Raw genomic sequence first — 22,017 nt, forward strand, 5'->3', positions numbered from 1 at the left:
GGGCTGGTGGTAGAGGCAACGCTGTGAATGCTCCTGTATACCCGCTTCCATCCTCCTCTGGGATGCTCTAACTCTCATGTTACACCTAACTCTGGATTTGAAGACTGTGATGGAGTAGCATGTCTTAGAAAATAGCCTCCTTGTTAACTGAGGTACATTCTTTGTTTGAGTTACTTATTCAGGTAATGGATAATAAAAGTTTTACATGCCTACCTTGTGTCAATCAAGATAAAAAGAGAGAGTGATTATTTCTGAACTGTGTAATTAATGGGTTACTCAATTCTCTTGATAGTTACCACAGTCAGCGTATTAAAGCCGGCTCTCCCGAGCAGATGTCCTAGGTCATTGACAGCAGTGAAAGGAGAGACGTGTGGAGAAAATCCTCCTTCCCTTTCTGTTTCCGCTAACTGTAATGAACACCGGAGTTCATAGAGAGTGTCACCTCCAAACAATGCACCAATAAACACTCCATCTGGTTTTAAAACACAATGAATCTGAAATAAATATAAACAACAAAACTATTCAAAATTTTACATATAAAAATGTTAAAAGGATATATGGTATCTAGATCAATATTTTATGATTACCATTCTTATTTTGTCAAATTAATAACCAGATAATTTATTAAATAACACTTAGACAACCAACTATCAGAAAGGCATTGCAGTATAATATTGTTGTGAAGATAGACATTTACTGATAGTGTTAATATCTATAAAATATTTCATATGTTTTCAATTTTTTATAATAGACAAAACTGACTCTTATAATCAGTAAAATATTGAAAGAAAAAAATTTTTAAGTGTGATAGAGTACAAAAATCACCATCCTCCCTGTATCTGTGCCCTCTGAAACGCTGCTCAACAACAACTCCCATTAAGGGATGGAGCCTACTTCCCCCTCCTGGAATCTGGGCTAGCCTTGTGGCTTGCACTGACCAAAAGAATGCAGAGCAAGTTGACAGTGTATCAGTGTCAAGCCGAGGTCTCAATGGCCTTGCTGCTTCCACCTGCTCTCTAGGAGCCCCGTCTGGCCACCACGTTGTGAACAAGCCTGAGCTGGCCTGGTGAAGGATTAGAGATCAGCAGGCGTCCCAGCTGAAGCCATCCGACAGCTCCAAGACAATCCACTGGCATATCAGACACACGGGTGAGCCAAGCCAGACCCAGAAGAATTTCCTAAGTCCAGCTCAAATCCCTAATTCACAAAATTGTGAGCTAATTATTTTTAAAACAAAAAGCTGAGGTGGCTTACTATGCAGAAAAAATTGATTTACAGAGAAACCATTATGATTCACAACATTAATCTAGTAACATTTTAGTTAAAATATTAACATATTAATCCAGTAACATACAGAATTAAGAAGTAACCAACTTATTTTTCAGCTTTAAAACAAAAATCAGTTTAAATTGATAACTTGAGCAAAATAGTAGCCAGAATGAATTCCAGATCATAAATGTTTCCTCAATGACTCTTAGAACTACAATCTTTAACTAGTTTTGACTCTGACTATTCTCAACAATGAGGAACATTACAGGACAGGGTGGATTCTGAAGTACATCAGAACCCAAATCACAGTAGGCTCTTCTAATTCAAGTATGCATCTTGGATTTACATTTAATACATTATGAAGCAATTACAAAACAGTATATAAGCAAACCGACTGTAAAATCTTTTGGTTTTTTTCTTCTGCCCCTTTAGTGTTACTTCTTTCTCTTGCCACCAAACTCTAATATAACGTACCTAGAATTTAGTCCTCAGCTCTCTTCAGCTTCTCTCTACCACAGAGGGCTTATCAGTTCCCATGGATTTCACAAGGATCACTTTCCAATCTCTACCTTGAGCTCCCCAGAACTCTAAATTTGTCTTTAGCTGCCTGTGTGCCATGAATATCTGTGTCTTGATGAACTTACTCCCTCCCCTTCCCCAGTATATCCAACACACACACAACACTTTTTCTCAAATCAACTCCCTTTTCCAAATGCCATATTTCTGTTAATTACCATTTTCTATTCCCTTTATCTGATCACTACCATTCTTTCCTCTACTTTTACTAATTATTCTCCAGTCATCCAGACTCAAAACTTTAAGGCAAGATTTGACTCCTGACTCTTTTTGATCTTCAGCTCTAACCAGCCACCAAACTGTTGATTCTTACTTTGCAGAGTCCTAAATACCTTTCTCTTCTTTTTAACTCCTACCATTGCCACATAGGTTTAGTGTATCTCATGCCTGGGCCACTGAAACAGTCTCTCTTCCATGTAACCAAATTCCAGCATCAGTTTTCTAATCAGCAAAATGAAGCTATCCTGCAGAGTTATTTAACACATATGTAAAACAGAGCACAGTGACTGGCAAACGGTATATGCTTAAGATATGGTAGTTATTATCCTGCCTACCAGCTTTTTAATCATGTTACTTTCCTCTTCAAAATTCTCCAGTGGCTCTGAATTGCCTTAAGAAAAAACTCCTAATTCCTTAATCTGTCACCTGAGTCTGCCTAAATCTGGTCCCAAAATTCCTCATCTACACCTGGCACTATACTAATTCTCTAACAGGCTTCCTCTTTGTCCTTTCAGGCTCCTGAGTCTCTTACACCTCCCATCTATCCCGGGATTCTGACTTCCTGGAGTGTATTCCGCCTTCCTGGAGTGTATTCCCACTCCAAATCTGACCTACCCTTTGAGGCCCTGTTCAAGAAATTCCTTCCTCTTAAAGGTTTCCTAGGCCACTCCAAGCCACAGTGATCTCCTTCCCTCCTCGGAACACGATGCTTTTTACCCACCCTTCATCTGTTTGTTGATCAATATCAACCGAGAAGCATTTACTAGCATTGCCTAAGTATAAGGTATGGGGGAGATACAAACACTGTAGGAACAAATAGGTTCTCACCCACAAAAAATTTATACGCAGTGCAGGAAGAAAGAAAGCCACACAGAAAATGTCTTATGATATCAGTACTATTTTGTACAAGTCTTAAATATTTATGAAAACTTTCGTAACATCTCCATAATTAGATTTCTTAATTCTCAGGGAACAGGGAGTCACTAATGTAATTCTTAATATGCCAAAGGGCACCAAGTGTATCTGACCGACAGAAGATAATCAATTTTTTATTTGCTTCCGTTTCCAATTGTCAAAAATATAAAATGGAAAACATCTATAAGTTTCTGTATAAAAACAGAAACATCTATAAGTTGCTAATAATAAACAAAATAACACAGGCTATTAGAATCAACACTAAGATTTTTACCTGTTCAAGTGCTCTAGGAAGGTCATTCACCCAGTGCAAACTAAAATATAAAACACACATTTGTTTTAGCTTAATGTGTATAATTAATTAGTACGAGCAGCACTAGTATAAGGATAAGCCACAAAAAAGGTGTAAATTTTGATGTTTGAAATTGCATATCAAAATTCACTGATTGTTTTCATACAAGTTTTAAAATAAAAAATATTCCTAGGGAATTACCTTCCTTCTGTTGCAGGCGAAAATGTGACAGTATATCACTTTCCTGATATGATTATCTCTCCAAATAGTCTTCAATGAATAAAGTAAAAGTCAGCTTTTCTAAAGCATACATACAAATGGCCAACAGGTATATGAAAAGATGCTCAACAACACTAATAATTAGGGAAATGCAAATCAAAACCACAATGAGATGTTACCTTATACCTATCAGGATGTCCATTAACAAAAAGAGATGACAAAGGCTGGTGAGGATGTGGAGAAAAGAGAGCCTTTGTGCATTGTTGGTGGGAACATAAACTGGAACAGCTGCTGTGGAAAACAGTATGAAGGTTCCTCAAAAAATTAAAAATTGGACTACCATATGATCCAGCAATCCCACATCTAGATATTTATCTGAAGGAAGTAAAGTCATTATTTTGAAGAGATACCTGTATTCCCATGTTCATAGCAGTATTATTCACAGTAGCCAAGGTATGGAAACAATCCAAGTGTCCATTAAGAGATGAATGGATAAAAAAGATGTGGTGTGTACACAGACACACACACACAGACACACACACAGAGAGAGGAATATCATTCACCCATAAAAAAGAAGGAAATCCTGCCTTTTGGGTCAACATGGATGGACCTTGAGGGCATTATGCTAAGTGAAATAAGCAAGACGAAGGAAGAAAAATACTGTTATGTTCTCACTTATATGCAGAATCTAAAAAAGCCAAACACATAGAAACAGAGTAGAATGGTGGCTGCCAGGGGCAGAGGGAAACAGGAAGATGTTCAAAGGATACAAACTCCCAGCTTTAAGATAAACAAGATTTGGGGATCTAATACACAGCATGGTGACTATAATTAACAACACTGTATTATATAATTGAAGGTTTTTAAGAGAGTAGATCTTAAATGTTATCACTACATACATACACAAAAAATTGCAATTATGTGAAGGGATGAAAATTGTTAACTAACCTTATTGTGGCAATCATTTTGCAATATATATATGTATTTGATCATCATATGGTACACCTTAAACTTACATATGTTATATATAAATAATATCTCAATAAAGCTAGGGAAAAAAATAAAGTAAAAACCATCCCTATCTGGCATCTCATTTAAACAGTGCTATTCTGAGAAATTATTTGAAATAGTAAAAATAAGGACCTGATGACATATTCAAGGAAGTTCACCAATTAAATCAAACAATTAAGCTAGATATATATAGAATTCTAAGTCCTACTTTCGCGGGGTGAGGTGGGGAAGCCACTTCATCAGACCTATAATTTTCCCAAGGCAAACAGTATTACTCATCAAAAATAACTCAATGAGTTTTCTGATAAATAATATCCCATATTTTTTAAGACTATAAAAAAGAATAAATAAACTCAAAGTTCTATATACTTAAAACTTAATTTTAGAAATGTCTTGCATTGTCTTTGGACTCTATTTGACCCTCTCCCAGAGTGTGGTGTTGTATAACCACAAGATTCAGTCTCTGTAGAGTATGGTCACACTTTCCTGGTAGAGCTGGCATCCTCTTAGCTGAATTCCAGGAGAGCACCAAAGACCCATTTCAAACCATACTATGTTAAGCTCACATTCATCTTTCATAATGCTTTCTAACAATTATTTGATACTTTAAAAATTGAGGTCATATTATAAACTCTATCATACTTATGGGGAAACTGAAAGTGACAGAATTACAGTAGTTACTTGCAAATAGCAAGCACATGAGCTAAAGTTAAAACTCAGGTTCTGACTCTCTGCCCAGGGCTCTTTCCCTTAGACCAAGGCTCTGTAATGTTTTCCATTTCACAATAGAATCTGAATACTTTTCTAAGTTTGTTCAGCACACCTCAAAAAGCAGAGAAAAAATTACAAACTCACTAAAGAAAACAGCAAGGGTGACCAACTCTCCCAGTTTGCCTGGAACTGAGGGGTTTCCTGAGACACAGGCCTTTCAGTGCTAACACTGGTAAAGTCTTGGGCAAACCATAATGACAGGTCACCCTAAAAACAGCCATTAAAAGGGCTGAACTGAGCATGTTGAATCTTTGAAAAAAAAATCTGACTATACTAATAAGGAGAAATAAGGCACCACACAGAATACTTTATTTTCTCTATCAGATGTTGAGGTCTTTGAGGACAGGATTCCTGTCTGAATTCATTTTTCAATTCCCCAAAGCATCGAGCTCAGTGCCTTGTACATTATAATCTATTCAACAAACATTTATAATGTATGTTTTTGTAATAAATGTGGAGGGACATGGTAGGAAGCACAAAGGGAAAAAGTAACCTTGAGAACTAGGTTTCTGTGTAGAAGAATTAAAGTTAAAGGAAATACGAGCTTCTCCTTATTTGCCAGAATGAGTTTATAAGGGTGCTCTAACATCTGAATATCGGAGCCAGTATACTCTTTCAAACTCTTGCCCCATCAACATGTAGCTAGGTTACGTCAGCGAGGAACACCCTTCTAAGACAGATAAACTTCAGCAAATTAAGGAAAGTTGGGGAGGAAAAAAAGTTGAGGTACTATATCACTTATCCCCACTAGGGAGCATATAATCCATAATTCTTTACCAGAGAAAACTGGTTTGTGACTTAAAATAAGTTATTAAGATATTTACTCTGTTATCTATTTTATTTACCTTATAATATTAAAATTTTATAGCATAAATTATCTATTTTTAACATATATTTTTTAAAAGCACAAATGGATTACCAACCTTAAACTGCTAACCACCAGATCAAATATATTTTCTCTGAAGGGAAGAAATTCTTCATCAGCTAAAACACTGACAGTAGGAATTTCCATTTCTAAGGCATTTTTCTAAAAGTTAAAAAACAGACGTTCAAAACACATTTATATAACATCTTAATTATTAACACAATCATTGTTTGTTAAACTTAAGTCAATGTTATATTTACTTGGTAGTCTCTAGTCCTTCTAAAAAATAAAAATTAAAAAAATTAAAAGTTTCAGTGGAATAATTGAAGCCAGAAAACTGCTAGATGAAAATATGGGTGAACACTTTTATACTCTTAGATGAAAATGCCTAAGTAAACGTGACTCAAAAAACAGAAATTGTAAAGACTGATATACTTGATGATAAACTAATCAAAAACTTCTAAAAAGCAATAAACAATGTAAACAATATATTGGGGAAAATATTTTTTAAATATATAAAGAAAAACCAATATCCCTAAAAAGCAAGTTCTTACAAACCACCTAGAATAAGAACATGCCAAGGTTAAAGTAGATAAAGGACTAAGGTACAGGCACATCATAAAAATTACTTACAAAATGCACAAGTTGAAAAAAAACAATAGCCAAAAGACATCAAGAGCTATTTGGCTACTCTAGTAATCAAAGAAATGTAAATAAAAACAATGAAATTCTACTTTCTGCCTATTACATTGACAAAGACAAAATAAATGGCCCAGTGTTACCAAAGAGAAGGAGAAAAGAGTGCTTTCTTTTAATTCTGTTCTTCAGTCTTTCTAACGGCAGTCTGAAGATGTGTATTAAAAATTTAAAGCTGAACATCAATGAATCCATACATTCCACTATTAGGAATTTATTCCCTGGGATAAAATAAATCAAAATTGCTTTATATAAGGATGTTCATCACAGTGTTGGTTACTGAGATACTAGAAATACAACTGTCCTTCAATAGAAATTTAGCTAAATAAATCGTGGAATATTCATATGCTGGAATACTATATAGCTGTATAAATAGGGGTGTGTGTGTATGTGTGTGTATACCATTCATTGATATAAAAGAGTAGTATTCTATGAAAAATATGGCATGTTAGCATAATAATGTTGGTATAAAACAGTGTTGGGGAGATATTATATGCCTACAAGGTGGAGACCAAAATGTCACCAGTGGTTGCCTCTGAGTGGTGGGACTAAGAGTGATTTTTCCTTCCTCCATTATACTTCCTGTACTGTTTTACTTTCCTTTATGTGTGTTACATTTATAATCAGGAAAAAAACAGCTAATTTCATTTTGAAGGAAATAAAAAAGTAAAGAACTAAAAAACAAATCAGGAGATCAGAAACCTATAGTATTAAAAAGCTACCTACCAAAGCATTCTCTGCAATGTCTGTTTGGAAAAACTTCCCAACAGTTTCCTGAAACGGAATAAAGTTAATCAGATAATACAAAAACAAAAAAAACTAGTAACAAATCAAACAAAACAACTGTTGAAATTAGTAAAGGAAAAAGTGATAATTGTAGATTAATTTTCAGCTTTGTAAGGGTATTTTTCTGCATGTAATTAGTATGGTACACAAATACTTTTAATAACACATATTAAGTTACACAGAATTAAATATATGCAGTCAACACTACATGTAATATATTTAACAATATTTAATAAAATGGAGAACACAGGTATGAATAATCAGCATCCTTAATTTACTCCACTGGGTTAAGGCTATGTGTTAACTTTTCCATGGCATAATATGCTGAGAGCTAGTCCCCACTCTTTTACCACAGAAGATCCCTCCTGCATACCATCCCCAAATTAATCTTTCTTAAACATCACTGTATCACACCCTACAGCTTTCTACCTCCACCTTCCCTCCTGCTATGCCCTTACTTCCAATGCCTATGAAACACCAATCCAGATTCTTTCAAATCCCAGGTCAGATTCTGTGCCCTTTCAGAAGCCTTTGATCAAATGAAACCCTACTGATTTTCCTTTCCCTTGACTCCTGTTGCAGTTTAATGACTGTACCATTTCCATGGCATTTACTATTATCAATAACAGTATTTGGAGAGGCTCATACACACCCCTCCTCCTGCCTTCGCTCAAGTGTACTTTTTTTCTAAGTGGATTTGATATAGAAATCCCACTTTAATCTGTGTCCAGCACAGTGTGCTACATAGAGAGGCTAAAACAATTAATAAATGTTTTTGGTCTGAAGTACAAATTGAAAAATAAAATGGTATAAGCATTAATAAAGGCTACTTATATTTCATCACACACAAGATTTCTAACCAACTGATGAAATGAATATTTTTCATAGATAAAGTATTAGATTACTCACAACTTCCAAATGAATGTCAATGTGATTTTTATTGTGAATTATTAAAAATATTTGAACAAAGTGGTAATAAAGTACAATGTATCTTACATAGACTTAAAGAAACTATCAGTAGGAACACCGTATAAAATGGATTCAAAGAAAAGAAAAAACAATTTAAGAATAAACTACTTAGGAGTAGACACAAAACAACCACTGGTTCCATCACTTCAAAAAAAACAAAGAAATGAGAAATTCTGATATAATCAAAATCTAAATATGATACAAATTGATTAGAAAGTCTTCCCTTAAAATTAGCCAATTTTATTTCTCAAAGTAAATTAAGTCATCAAATAAATATACCTTATTCAAATGTTGTGCTATGTAACCTCTTCCACAACCGACATCCAAAGCAAGGGGGAAATCTCTGAAAAACAGACACAGAAGTCATATTTGTCTATAAAAATAGTCCATAAATAATTATTAAAAACTAATTTTCTTAAGTAAAAACGTTTTAGTGAACACAGCTTTCAAAAAAGTTATATCATCTGCCTTTGCTGCCTTGCCTCACAAGGTGCATCCATCAGAGAACACACCAGACACGGCAGGTCTGTCTGGCCTAGCCACTCACAGGACCTCACAACCAATAGCTTTCCATAAGGTTGCTCCATGATGTGGATGTGAAGAACTGATTTAGTAGGGGGTATTTTAATTTGATAATATACCCAGAAAAAGAATGAAAAGAAGTTAATGTAAATGAACATGAAAATATTTGGCACACCTACCAGGAACTTACTACTTATCCCTACTTCTCAAATTTTTGATGACTTAGAAATCATCATGTGAAATACCATGAAGTATAACATGATAAACTAAAAATCAAACAAAATATCAACTAAATAATAGCTTTTACTTAAATCTTACCAGGTTCAAAGCAGTGTGCTAAGTATGCAGAGTTAAGTAAGTTAATCCAAGGTCACTCAACTAATAAGCAGCAGTCAGAACTTGAATTCAGTCTGTTTGAATCCTGAACCAGAACTATTATCCCCTATGCAATGCTGTCTCCTCCAAATATATGTCATACTAAATCAGTTTACACATCCAATTGTGGGTCATAGGTTTAAGAAAAATTTGTGACAAAATTTTTAAAAATTTTATCCGCTAATAACATTTTTCCTATTGGAAGCAAGAGTTCCTTTTCAATTTCTGTTAAAAACCTATGTCAAAAATATAGAACACCAGTACACAGCTGGAGAACCACTGGTGAGAGAACCATTTATTTACCTAATGCCCTCTATCTTGATTGTGAACATAGGCAGTGTGGCCTGGGGAAGCATATAGCCTTTGCAATCACAAAGACACGAGTTAGAATTCTGGGCAATTTACTGGCTCTGTGACCACAGACAAGTGATTTAATCTTGCTGGATCTCAGTTTCCCCATCTATAAAAATGGAAAAGTTACTATCTTCCTCAGGGTTGGTATGAGAATTTTATGAAACAGTGCATGTAAAGTATTCAGCACAGTACAAATGTTCAACAGTTAGGACTTATTACTATCACCGACTTTAACAGTACTAAGTAAGCTTCAGATAGCACAAATAAGACATTTAATAATCTGTTGGATTAGTTTAAATAATAAACATAAGATCAGTGTTGACAATACAAGCTATTCTAATAATAGAACATTAGTGTAAGACATTTTAGACTGTTATTTTTAATGATTTAATTCCAAAGAGTTACTGTTATTTTAAGACATGCTTTTAGCCAAAATCAGTTTTCTCCACAGACCTGTGTTTTGCTCAGTACTATGACATAAAGAGATTGTAAAATCCAATCTGACTTGGAAAATTTAACGTTTCATTTATTAAATTGCAAATGACCTAAAAGCCAGGCAAATGAATGACTACAGTATAGAGAATTAGCTATTTTTCAGATTTTTAAAATAATGAAACCAATGAAACAGATGAAATGAGGGTGATTTTTGTAACAATGAAGAATTTTTTTTTTAACTTTATGAAACTGATTCACCCCAAGACTATTTTAAGTAGCCAGGATATATCCAAAATATGATTTCAAGAGTTTGTGATTTTACAAAATTCCCCTTTCTTGAATAGACAAAATGTAATAAATTCATCCCATATGGTCTAATTTAATGTGTGTCTTTTACACAAAAGAGCACAAAAAGCGATTTGCTAACATCACAGAGCAATTCTATAGCAAAGCCATTATTTAACTGTGGTTCCTGCTACCTGGCTGTAAATTCAAACCTGTAAAGCTTTTGTTATGCCTAATATAGAGCAATGACTCCATCAAGGTTTTAATAATATTTGATGAAGGTGTTCTTTTCTCAAATCTGCCTCTATATAATTGTCATAAAACCCTTATTGCTATTAATAATACCTAAGATATAATGGCCAAAGTCTCATATAACTTGATGGGGGAACAAATCTAGGTAGACTCTCTCCTTCACTTAGATGGTAAAAGGTTCTGTTATAATTTTAAACTTTTAAAGTTAGGTTTAGTAAATTTTAAAATTCACATGTCAATTATATCCATTTTTGGAGCAATCTTTCCATTACTCGCTTTTGACCAAATCAAGTGGAATAGCCATTTAGTCTTGGAGAGAAGCTGAGCTGTGCTTCCATTCATTCTTTTTGTTTGTTTATTTGTGGTACGCAGGCCTCTCACTGTTGTGGCCTCTCCCGTTGCCGAGCACAGGCTCTGGTCGTGCAGGCTCAACGGCCATGGCTCACGGGCCCAGCCGCTCCGCGGCATGCATGATCCTCCTGGACCGGGGCACGAACCCATGTCCCCTGTATTGGCAGGCGGACTCTCAACCACTGCGCCACCAGGGAAGCCCCCCATTCATTCTTTTTTAAGACAACAATGAGAAAATACTTGCTCTCTCAGACATAAAAAAAGGTGAGATCTAAGAGTGATTAAAACCACTAATCCTGGTAATAAATTCATCTAGATGCTGCCATTCCACATATCAAGTTCTCAGCATTTAATTTCTCAAGCCTTCATTCAAAAGTTGATTGGGGCTTCCTTGGTGGCGCAGTGGTTAAGAATCCGCCTGCCAATGCAGGGGACATGGGTTCGAGCCCTGGTCCGGGAAGATCCCACATGTCACGGAGCAACTAAGCCCGTGCGCCACAACTACTGAAGCCTGCACGCCTAGAGCCCGTGCTCTACCACAAAAGAAGCCACTGCAATGAGAAGCCCGTGCACCACAACAAAGAGTAGCCCCCACTCTCCGCAACTAGAGAAAGACCACGCACAGCAACAAAGACCCAACGCAGCCAAAAATAAATTAATTAGTATATTAAAAAAATAATTTAAAAGAAAAGTTGATTGTATTTTATTATGACAATCATCACTTACCTGGCTATGTCATATACACGGTCTGCAATCCGACTTCCAACCTGACAGATTATAAGAGGCAATGAAGTTAAGATGAGTAGGTTTAACAGAGAAGTGACACTCTCTCCAGTATTCAACAATCCATAGGTTACTTATGTTTCAACATGTTAAATTCCCTTTATCCCTTTTTCAATTTGACCTCAGCAACTTTCTTTTCAAATTCTGAATAGGAACATCATAAATTAAAGGAAACACACTGAGTTAATTACTTCAGAAGTCAATTTAAGGAAAGAAGACTAAATACTATATATATATATATATATATATATGTATATATATGACTTTATATTCCATATGATACAAGAATGCAAGGCCAAAAAGCAACAGGATACCCCAATTAAAAGAAAAAATCAACAGGAACATAACAAGCATATTATTGTCTATAGATATTAGCATGAGGTATGTGAAAGTGAAAAATTAGCTAGCTGGGGATTATTACAGATCAATGTATAAGTGATCACTTAATAAAAGCTCTATTATTTGATAAATACTAACAAACTTTGTGGAACTCCTAAATGAGTAAACAACTTTTCTGAGCAACATCTGCAAATTAGAAGTCAGCCAAATCTGAAGAAACCTCTTCAATCCCACCCTAATTTAAAAGAGGTCATAAGGTAGGCACCTCCTTTTTGCTGGGCTAGCTTCGTCTGGCAGGAATAAAGATGTGGGAGCCTAATATTCCACTCATTCCCTTATAAACATCCCAGAGTTTCTATTAGGCCTTGAAAGCTCAGAACATATGTGTATTTGCTTTGGGGGGGAAGGAGGGGTAAGGGAGGAGGGAGAGCAGAAGTCATTTCCCAGAGGACTCCACTTTGTACATCATTCTTAATATGAATACCTTTTGTTTATTATTTTTAAAAAAAACTCTCATATACTTTATCTCATTTATTCTAGCCCTAAACACTGGTGAGGCCTCAGTCAAGTTGTAATCCAGGTGCTTTTCTTGGAGAAGAGTGGCTGGAAACACATCTTCTAAGTACATGTCACCATGAACCCTGAGGACAGAGTCACTCATCTGATCAGGCCAGGACTTGCACAGAGCTCTACCCAAAGTAGGGGCAGTAAATGTTGGCTGCATTGGCTTGAAAGAACTCATTACACTTCATTTCAATTTTAGTCCATCCCTGAAGAAACACGAGGCCTGAGCTCTGTGCTGCCTGTCCAGAAAGCAGAAACCTGCTCAAGTCCCTAGTCCACCTAGGCAGAGAGAAAGAGGTCTCTCAAACCAGCACAGACAAATCAGAGATCTTAATTTATCTTAATGAGTCTTTCTAAAACACGAACCAGAGCCCATCACTCCATTGCTTAAAAGCATTCGACAGTCTCACATTCCTCTAGAGCCATGTTGGCCAATAGAAAAACAATCAGAGCCACATGAGCAACTTAAAATTTTCTAGTAGCCATTTTAAAAAGGGTAAAGAAATTAATTTTAACATTTTATTTAACCCAATGTATCAAAAATAAAACTTCAACACGTAATCAACGTAAAAAGATATTAAGGAAATATTTTACATCCTTTGTTCACATTGTCACTGAAATCCCGTGTATTTTACATTTACTGCCCATCTCAAAGGGACATTCAAGTGCTCAATAGCTACATGCGGCCAGAAATTACCATATCAAATGGACAGCCGAGATGGAGAAGAAAATCCCAAGTCCTTAACCGTTAAGGCCCTTGTAAGCTGGGCCCTCCCTGACCTCCCAATGGAGGTCCCTGGAAGCCTCAACAAGGTCCTTTCGGCCTCAGGGGCTCTGGGTTTGTCTTTCCCTTTGCCTACAAGGCTTTTCCCCCCAGATCCCAGCCTGGCTAATTCCTCATCACGTCGTCTGCCTGAGCGGCCTTCCCTGACCAGCGCAGTCACCTTACTACTTCACTTTGTTACCTGGCCTTACTTCTTTAGCTGAAATTACATGTTTTTGTTCACTGTCTCGCCTCCCACAAGAATGAAATCTCCTGAGAGCAGCGGTCTTACTTTGCCCTGGTCACACCTGTAATACAGGCACCATCTGCCGAGGTTATGAATGAATGAAGAGCAATTTACAAACACCGGCGCCCGGCCGCTGGGAGACTACAGTAGAGGCCCAGACAGGCAGGTCGGCTGCTCAAGCTCACACAGCGAGGTGGGGGCGGCCGGGGCCTGGCTGGAGCTCCCGGACCCGAAGCCAAGGCTCGGCGCCGCCCTCCCCGCCGTCCCGCTGACTCACCTCCTCCTTCAGGTAGTCAAACTTTATCCGCTCAGGCTGCCGGGCCGCCCAGTTCTTCTGTTTCCTCTTCAAATCCCGATCGAATATGTTTAGGGATCTGGGCGAGGCGCTGCCCAGGGAAGAGACGCCGGAGGCCACCTTCCTGAAGCCGACGTTCTTCGCGGGGACCCCTGCCGCCGGAGGTCGCCGCCACCGGGGCGGGAACCTGGTCAACCGCAGCATATCCAGCAGCGACGCCGTTTGCAGGTGCATTTACCGTGCGCATGCGCCGCAGCTTCAGCGAGGACTCTGGAGAGCTTCGCGGAGGGAAAGCGGAAGAAGTTTGGCCCAGTTCGCGTGCCATTACGGCTGCACGTCACGCTGAGGATTGTGGGAGTCGGGGGCCTACCTGTGGCTCGGAGAAGTCTTGGAATTGGTGAGTGGGGTTAGGTTCCAGAAAAAGGGGTTGTCGAGGGGGCAGAATCAGTCTCTGAAAGGGTCTCCATCGGATTCGTGAGGGCCGCGCTCTTCCTCCTTGCCTTTCCGACTTCTTTCTTCAGGCTTCCTTGCTCTTCCTCCCCGTCCTGTTGAGGGACCTCTTCCCTCTTCCGGCTCTCTGAGGTTTGGGAGTTGGGAAGGAGACCCTAGTTCCGGGGTCACCCTGGTGTTCCCCGCGTTAGAGGGTGGGTAGAAGGGGAGGGTGGGCTACAGAGATGAGGGCGGGCGTCGGAGATGAGGTTAGGTCGCCTTCCCCTCTCCGAATATCAGGAGTGTATCAAGTGCTTTCGTTCTAAACACTTATACACATTAGCTGTAATAGTTGAATGAAATGGTACCTACCCTACCTCATAAGGCTGTTCAGAGCGTTAAATGTTTAATTGTATAAGTGCATCATAGTCAAGCCTTGCTTTTGAAACAAAGCACTACTACCATGTATTTATTAACTAGAGTGAGACTTCACCAGATTCATGAAGGGTGGTAGTATATAAAGGGGGAACTTTGAGCTAAACCTGAATTGATTTTGGTCTGTTTAGTTAGGAGACTAGCCACATAGAAGTAAATGCTGTTCCGGGTAGAGTGAAGTAAGGATTAACGGAGAGAATGGGACCAAAACGTGAAGAAACAAATAAGACCAACTGAGGCTTCGGAATTTTTAAATTACATTAGTTTTTTACTTGTAACACAAGTATACAAGTAGAAATACAGGATATCTAAGTGAGGGCAGTTGACTAATAATCATTTGCCCCCCTCCATAAAGACCTGGAATTCTGCTTCGTTTTGCCTTAAATTTATTTCTCCATATGATCTGTACTCAAAAGAAGGTATTCTGATAGTTTTTTATTTTCTGCATGTGACTCAAAATGAGTTTGGGAAAGGAAATTAGACATGTTACTTTTATTTTACTTACATTTACCTTAGAATACAGTATTGTGAATTAATATTCCCAAAGCATCTTATTTAATTATATTAGTAACCTTTCATTATTGTTTTATTTTTTAGTGTTTGGTTTCTTCAAGCATTTGTCCAGTCAGACATTTGAAAATGGCGTCCAAACAAGAAATAATGAGTGACCAGCGGTTTAGGCGGGTTGCAAAGGACCCGAGATTTTGGGAAATGCCAGAAAAGGATCGAAAAATCAAAATTGACAAGAGATTTCGAGCGATGTTTCATGACAAAAAGTTCAAATTGAATTATGCTGTGGATAAAAGAGGACGCCCCATCAACCATAGCACTACAGAGGACTTGAAGCGTTTTTACGACCTTTCAGATTCTGATTCGGATCTCTCTGATGAAGATAATAAAGCTTTGAACCAAAAGAAAATGAAGAAGAAAAAACCCCAGACTAAAAACGAAAAAGAATCAAAAAATCTTGTTGAGGAGAAAAAGAAAGAAACCAAGAAAATTAATCAAAAGGATTCTGGAAATAAGAATGATTTAGATAACTCGGAGAGAATTCAGAAAATGAAAACCTCGTGCAAATCTAAGAAGATAGAGTCAACAAGTCCCAAGAGCGATAGCAAAGAATTTATACAAAAAAGTACAAAAGGGAAAAAAACCATTGTTCAACATAATACGGACTTGTTTCCCAAAGGAAAATTAAGAACAGTAGACTCAGGCACCTCTGAAATTGCACAGTCTCCCAAAGTCAAGTATTCTGAGACAGGAAGAGAAATGCAATCAGGTTGGTTGGAAAGAACTAAAGATTCTTTGGTATTACATTACTTATTTTTACACTGGTCTTTTAAAAAAGGAAATATATCTAATGAGTATTTTCATAGTATCATAAAAGTGGTCAAATGCTTATTTGGAAGTATAAAGCTATGAAAGAAAAAATACCATATGATAATGAATTTTTGATTTGATGCTATAATGGCTAGAAGAGAGACAAAAATTTAGGTCTTGAGGCTAAGCAGTGATTTTGATTTGTGGTGGGCACTAGTGACAGCTAGGTTCTCCAACCAGATAAAATGTTATATGGTCTCATCACAGGATAAAAAGGTGTGTCTGAAGAAGGTAAGTAGAGTTGGGTGCTCATTCCTTCCTTCATTCATTCAACTACTTTTAGTAACTAATATGTGGCAGATAGAACATTGAGTAAGACATGGTTCCCCCATCTCAGGGCTACTGTTAGTGTATATGACGCCTGTGCAAATTAGAAAAAGATGTGCCCTTCTGGACACACAGCACTTCCAGAACTCACAGTTTGGTGAGGACAGCACCTTTGAGGGAGGCACAGGTTCTTTTCCCCTGAACAGAGGCAGTACTCCTGCAGGGTGTGTGGATTGGTGATTGGGGTTTGGCCTTGATTTCAGCCCTTCTTGACTCTTTGCAGATCACCTTTGCAAATAACAACCTGCTAAACTCTGTGCAGTGTCACTGGTCTAAAGCAGTACTGTCCAATAGAAATATATAATTTTGAATTTTCTAGTGGACACTTTAAAAAGTAAGAAGAAACAAGTGAAATTAATTTTATTAATATATTTTATTTAACCTAATATATCAAAAATTATTTCAATATATAATCAACATAAAAAATGTAATGGGATATTTTATATTCTATTTTCATACTAATATCAAGTTGGATGAGCCATCTTTCAGGTGCTCAATTGCCACATGTGGCTGCTGGCTACCATATTGGACAGTGCAGATCTAAAGCAGAAGAAATTAATCAGAACCATAATACAAAATAGAGTAATTTAAAGTGCCATAGAAGAGCAGGGCTCTGAGAATTTGGAGCAGGAGGTCACTCAAGATATGGTAATCAGTAAAATTCATAGGTGAAGTGCTATTTTGGTTGGGGTTTGGAAGAATTAAATTTGGGATCCAGAGTATTCTACACGGAAAGAACTTTTTGAGCAGAGATACAGTTGAGCTTGCTCAGAAGAGATCAGTATTCCCATTTGATTAGAGAATAAGGTGTCTGAAGGGGTGAGCGAATAATAAAGCTAGAAATGGTTGTTTGAAGCTAAGTAAGAAACATCTGACTCTAGTTCATGTTTACAAGTTTTCTAAGCTTATTAAAAAGTTGCGTCACCTCTGGCAGCAGGAAATTTTGAGTATTGGTATTGCTGATGGTTGATGTTGTAACTGAAAATTGGTGATGTTCAGATAAGCCAGACAAAGGCTGGCTGTGATTACAGGACCCAAGGAAGGTAGGCATCAAGAAGAGGCAGAGAGAGGTCTTGACAGGCCATAATCACACTGGGAAGGTAGGAAGTATCAGGCAGTGGACAGAATTCTAAATAGCAGGGACTAGGGGTCAGGGGTGAGATTTATAGTGGAACCACACAGCAAACTGAGGTATAGGGACAAGGGATGCAAGTCTGGTTACTGAAAGTGGAGGATAAGATCAGGCTGGGAACAGCAGCAAGGTTGGCTTGATGCTGAGTTTGTGAGCGAAGTTAGTCTAGTATCCTTCAAATTTCACTAGATTTAGGGCATTAGATTAATATAACATATCCATATAATCCTTGGGGTTGATTTTACAGAATCTTTTGGCATATCTTTTTTAATTTAATTTTCTCAGTAACCATGAGAAATTAGGATATATTCTTTAGGAAACAAGTGATCTATGTGAGGATACACAGGCTGGGCCAGTAACTTAGGTCTTTGACTCTTTCTACCCCACCATGTTGTTTGCTGTAATTTACATTGGTTCCACAGTCTAGAAAAAGCATTATCTGTAAGTAGAGATCAAGTGACTCCACCAGCACCATCTTTTTTTCTTTATTCATTCATGACTTATCATTCCAGCAAGTACTGTGTACAAGGGGCTTTTTAAGTGCTATGAGGTAAAGATGATGTAGGGAGTTGCAGTTTAATATTACGTATCATTTTAAAATGTTGATGACCAGCACTTGCACTCCTAGAATTTATTTTAAGTAAACAGTTGGGCATGTGTTTAAAGAATTGTGCATTATAGCATTGTTTTTAAAATTTTTTAAATGGTAACATAAATCATTAGGGGATTGATTAAATAAGTTATGACATATACAAATATGTTTATGACATATGAAGTTTTAAAAATAGGTTACATGGGAATTCCCTGGTGGTCCCATGGTTAAGACTTTACACTTTCACTGCTGAGGGCCTGGGTTCCATCCCTGGTCAGGGAACTAAGATCCTGAAAGCCACACGGTGCGACCAAAAAAAACCCCAAAACATAGGTTACAAAACAGAATAAATGGTATGACTAGCTACTTAAATTAGTGGGCATATCATAGAAAACAAATTTAGGGAGTTATGTACCAAAATAACCACTCAGTATCTCTGAATGAAAAATTACTAGTCATCTTTATTTTCTTTGCTAAACCATATTTTCTTAATTTTTTACAGTGAGCATTCATTACTTTTATAATCAGAGGGAAAATGATAAAGCATTTTTTTAAAGTAGCTGAATAACAGTAGTGTTTATAGTCACTACTGGAGCAGTACCATCTAGGAATAGAAGCAGTTACTTATTTTTCTATTCCGTCATTATTTAGAATAAGGCCTTTGTACAAGGTAGGGTCTGAGCAAATGTTTAGTGAATGAATAAATATTCTGAATGTAATTGATATTGTCAAAAATATTAAAATACTAGATCTCTTTAAGTCTCCCATGTATCAATTTATTATACAACCCCAAATGTGATATGTGTACCATTGTCATGTGAGAAGATGTCATATGTCAGGTGATACTCAAACATTTTTTATATTAATAGTTACGTAGTTCAACATCTTAGGTAAAAAAATGTAACCACTATATCACGTTTGTGGCTTCAGGGATATTGTTTAGAACAAGCTAATATTTTTAATTTAAAAAAATTCAGCTTCATGAAAAATATCGGTGACAAGCAAAAATCATGAAAATTGTATAGTAATAACTGATGTTTGAGAAATATTGCAATACTCGATAGAGCTGTGTCCCCAAGGTGTTATTTTAAGCAGGTTGCTTAAAAGTGAATTCTAATGCTTATCTAATAGTAACTTTCTTTCACTATCATGGTGGTGTTTTTCTGATCCCATTTATAGAACTTATGATAATGCCTTTTTTTGGCTTTTCCACATTTACTAGTTAGTTATCTTTTATTACTCCCCCCTCTTGTGGTACTAAAATAAAGCTCAGTTCCTATTTTCCTCCTAACAAAACTCCTTTTCATTTGGCCTCAGGTCGGGCATCTTTTTGAAGCCTTCCTTATTATACATACCTCTCTGCTGGCAAATTTAGGTGTTTCTCTCTGTGGTGCTTTAGAACATAATTTCATAAATCAGTAAATGATTTCTTTTGTTTATGAGCTCATGAAGAGCATGGGATCATGTTATAAATCATCTCCCTTTCTGGTCCCCCCAGCTCAATTCTTTGTACATAGTACTCAATATTTGGTCAGTGAATGACTATTATAAGATTATAGGACCACTTATAGGCTCTATCCACTTAGAACCTGTGAATCAGAAACATAAACTCCAACTTAAAGATGAATAAGATATATAAGATATATCTATACTCACACAGATATGCACAGAATAGATAGAAGCATATGATTGTTTTAGAAATAGGAAATCAGTCCTTTCTGTGTATGATGAGGGCCAAAAAAAACAGTTTAAGGTGAAACCAGTCTTTCACTCATATATTGCTAACCATAAGTCAGTTGCAAACTTTAAGATATAGCAGAAAAGTTACTATTTTGCTCTCTTCGTAAGTGATCTTATCCACATCCCAACGTTTGTTATTATATACAAGAATCAGTCAAAAACTTTATTTCCAGCTCAGACTTCTCTGAGCTGTAGACTCATACAGCCGATGGCCTTCTCTATATCTCCTCTTAGATGGCTCAGAGGCACTTCCAGTTCAACATATCCAAAACCAAATTCATGATATACCTCCACCAAACAAACTTGTTCTCTTCTATCGTTACCTCTTTTTCTCTCTGTCCATCTAACTAGCTAGCTCCTTCTGCAAGTCAAGAAGCTAGGACTCATCTTTGATACTGCCCAGATTCCCCATATCAAGCCCCTGTCACTGATTACTGTTGGTCTTACCTCCTGACTCTGAAAGTCAAGAGCGACTCACTACTCTACATCTCTACTGCCACCAACTTAGTGCTACCTTCATTTCTCACCAGGAATACTGTACTAACCTTTTAATTCTTTTTCACATCTACTCTTAACTCCCTCAAGTTTTCTACACTGTTGCTGAGGTGATCTCAATATGAAAATCTGATGATGTCCCTCCTTCTGAAAATAGCAGTGGCTTCTCATATGTTTTTACGATAAAGTCCAAAGCTACATGGCACCTACCTAACTCTTCAATTTCATTTTCTACTTGACTTCTGTACAAGAAGACTTCTGGCTATCTGTAATCCAGACATGCTTGCCAGCTTTTTTCTATTAGTGGATCTTTACATATGCTTTTCTTGCTATTTGGAACATTTCCTTCATCTATTAGTCTAACCCTGACTACTTAATTCCTCTTCATCCTTCTAGTAGCAACTCGTTTATCACTTACTTAGGGACCCCTATTTTGTGCTCTCATAGCACCTTGTAACATTTCTTCTTGGCACTTATCCTAGTTGTAATTTCATTTTTTTTATGTGCATTGATTTGATGGATTTTATTTGATCAATAACTGTCCATATCCTCTTCACCTGACTGGAAGCTTATTGAGGGCATTGATTGCTTCTCTTTTGCCAATGGTAGTATGTTGAGTACCTAGCACAGAGCAGACACTCCATAAATATTGAATGAGTATATGAATCTACTTGTGTGATCTGGGTATATATTAAGATTTCTATTAAGTAACTTGGTTAGGCATGAATTTTGCCAAATTTATATTTTCCTTTAGTCTGTTTCATAGAAATTATATTTTCACTGGATTTGAGGTCAAAATAACTTGGATTTAATTTAATTCAGTGTTTACGTTTTCTTAATTTCTCCTACCTTTGACCTTTTTGCAGTGGTTCCATTCATAATGGCAAGAGACAGTGATGGTCATGAAAACTCAGCAAGTGGTAAAATGTTTGACAAAGAAGCTCTGGAGGAAGATTCAGAAAGTGCTAGTGAAATAGGAGGTGATGAAGAATCTGAAGATGAATTTACAGGCATTTGTAGAGCTGTTGCTGCTGATCTTCATGATGATGATGATGATGATGATGGAGGGAATGAAAATGATGAGGAGGAAGATGAAGATGAGGATAGTGAGGATGATGATGAAAGTGACAGTGGCCCCGATCTTGCGAGGGGCAAAGGAAATATAGAAAGTAGTTCTGAAGATGAAGAAGATATGGCATATTTACTTCCAGAGGAATCTGGTTTTGAGCATGCTTGGAGAGAACTAGATAAAGATGCTCCTCGGGCTGATGAGGTGACCTTTTGAATAAATAAGATTATTTGTCAAGAGTACAGTAGAAGTAGCTGTTATAGAT

General features: G+C 37.0%; 2 protein-coding genes across 3 annotated transcripts in view; one reads left to right on the forward strand and one right to left on the reverse strand.

The window, feature by feature from the left end:
* Window positions 1–14,358, reverse strand: part of NDUFAF5 (NADH:ubiquinone oxidoreductase complex assembly factor 5) — a 32,900-nt gene extending 18,542 nt beyond the window's left edge. Inside the window, exons 1-7 of one of the 2 annotated variants that reach the window (XM_065892594.1) lie at window positions 14,136–14,358; window positions 11,889–11,929; window positions 8,868–8,931; window positions 7,560–7,607; window positions 6,196–6,299; window positions 3,254–3,293; window positions 297–494 (exon numbers count right to left, since the gene is read on the reverse strand). In XM_065892594.1, coding sequence (XP_065748666.1) covers window positions 297–494; window positions 3,254–3,293; window positions 6,196–6,299; window positions 7,560–7,607; window positions 8,868–8,931; window positions 11,889–11,929; window positions 14,136–14,357 — 717 coding nt within the window. In that variant the 5' untranslated portion in view covers window position 14,358. Of the gene's footprint in view, window positions 1–296; window positions 495–3,253; window positions 3,294–6,195; window positions 6,300–7,559; window positions 7,608–8,867; window positions 8,932–11,888; window positions 11,930–14,135 lie in introns of those variants that run through there. The other variant, XM_065892595.1, reaches the window with a different exon arrangement.
* Window positions 14,359–15,620: 1,262 nt separating this feature from the next.
* ESF1 (ESF1 nucleolar pre-rRNA processing protein homolog) overlaps window positions 15,621–22,017 on the forward strand; it is a 56,872-nt gene continuing 50,475 nt past the window's right edge. The window contains exons 1-2 of the mRNA XM_065892542.1: window positions 15,621–16,296; window positions 21,550–21,956. Coding sequence (XP_065748614.1) covers window positions 15,657–16,296; window positions 21,550–21,956 — 1,047 coding nt within the window. The 5' untranslated portion in view covers window positions 15,621–15,656. The remainder of the gene's footprint in view (window positions 16,297–21,549; window positions 21,957–22,017) is intronic.

The sequence above is a fragment of the Phocoena phocoena genome, chromosome 15 (assembly GCF_963924675.1).
Source record: "Phocoena phocoena chromosome 15, mPhoPho1.1, whole genome shotgun sequence".
NCBI classification, from domain to species: Eukaryota; Metazoa; Chordata; class Mammalia; order Artiodactyla; family Phocoenidae; genus Phocoena; species Phocoena phocoena.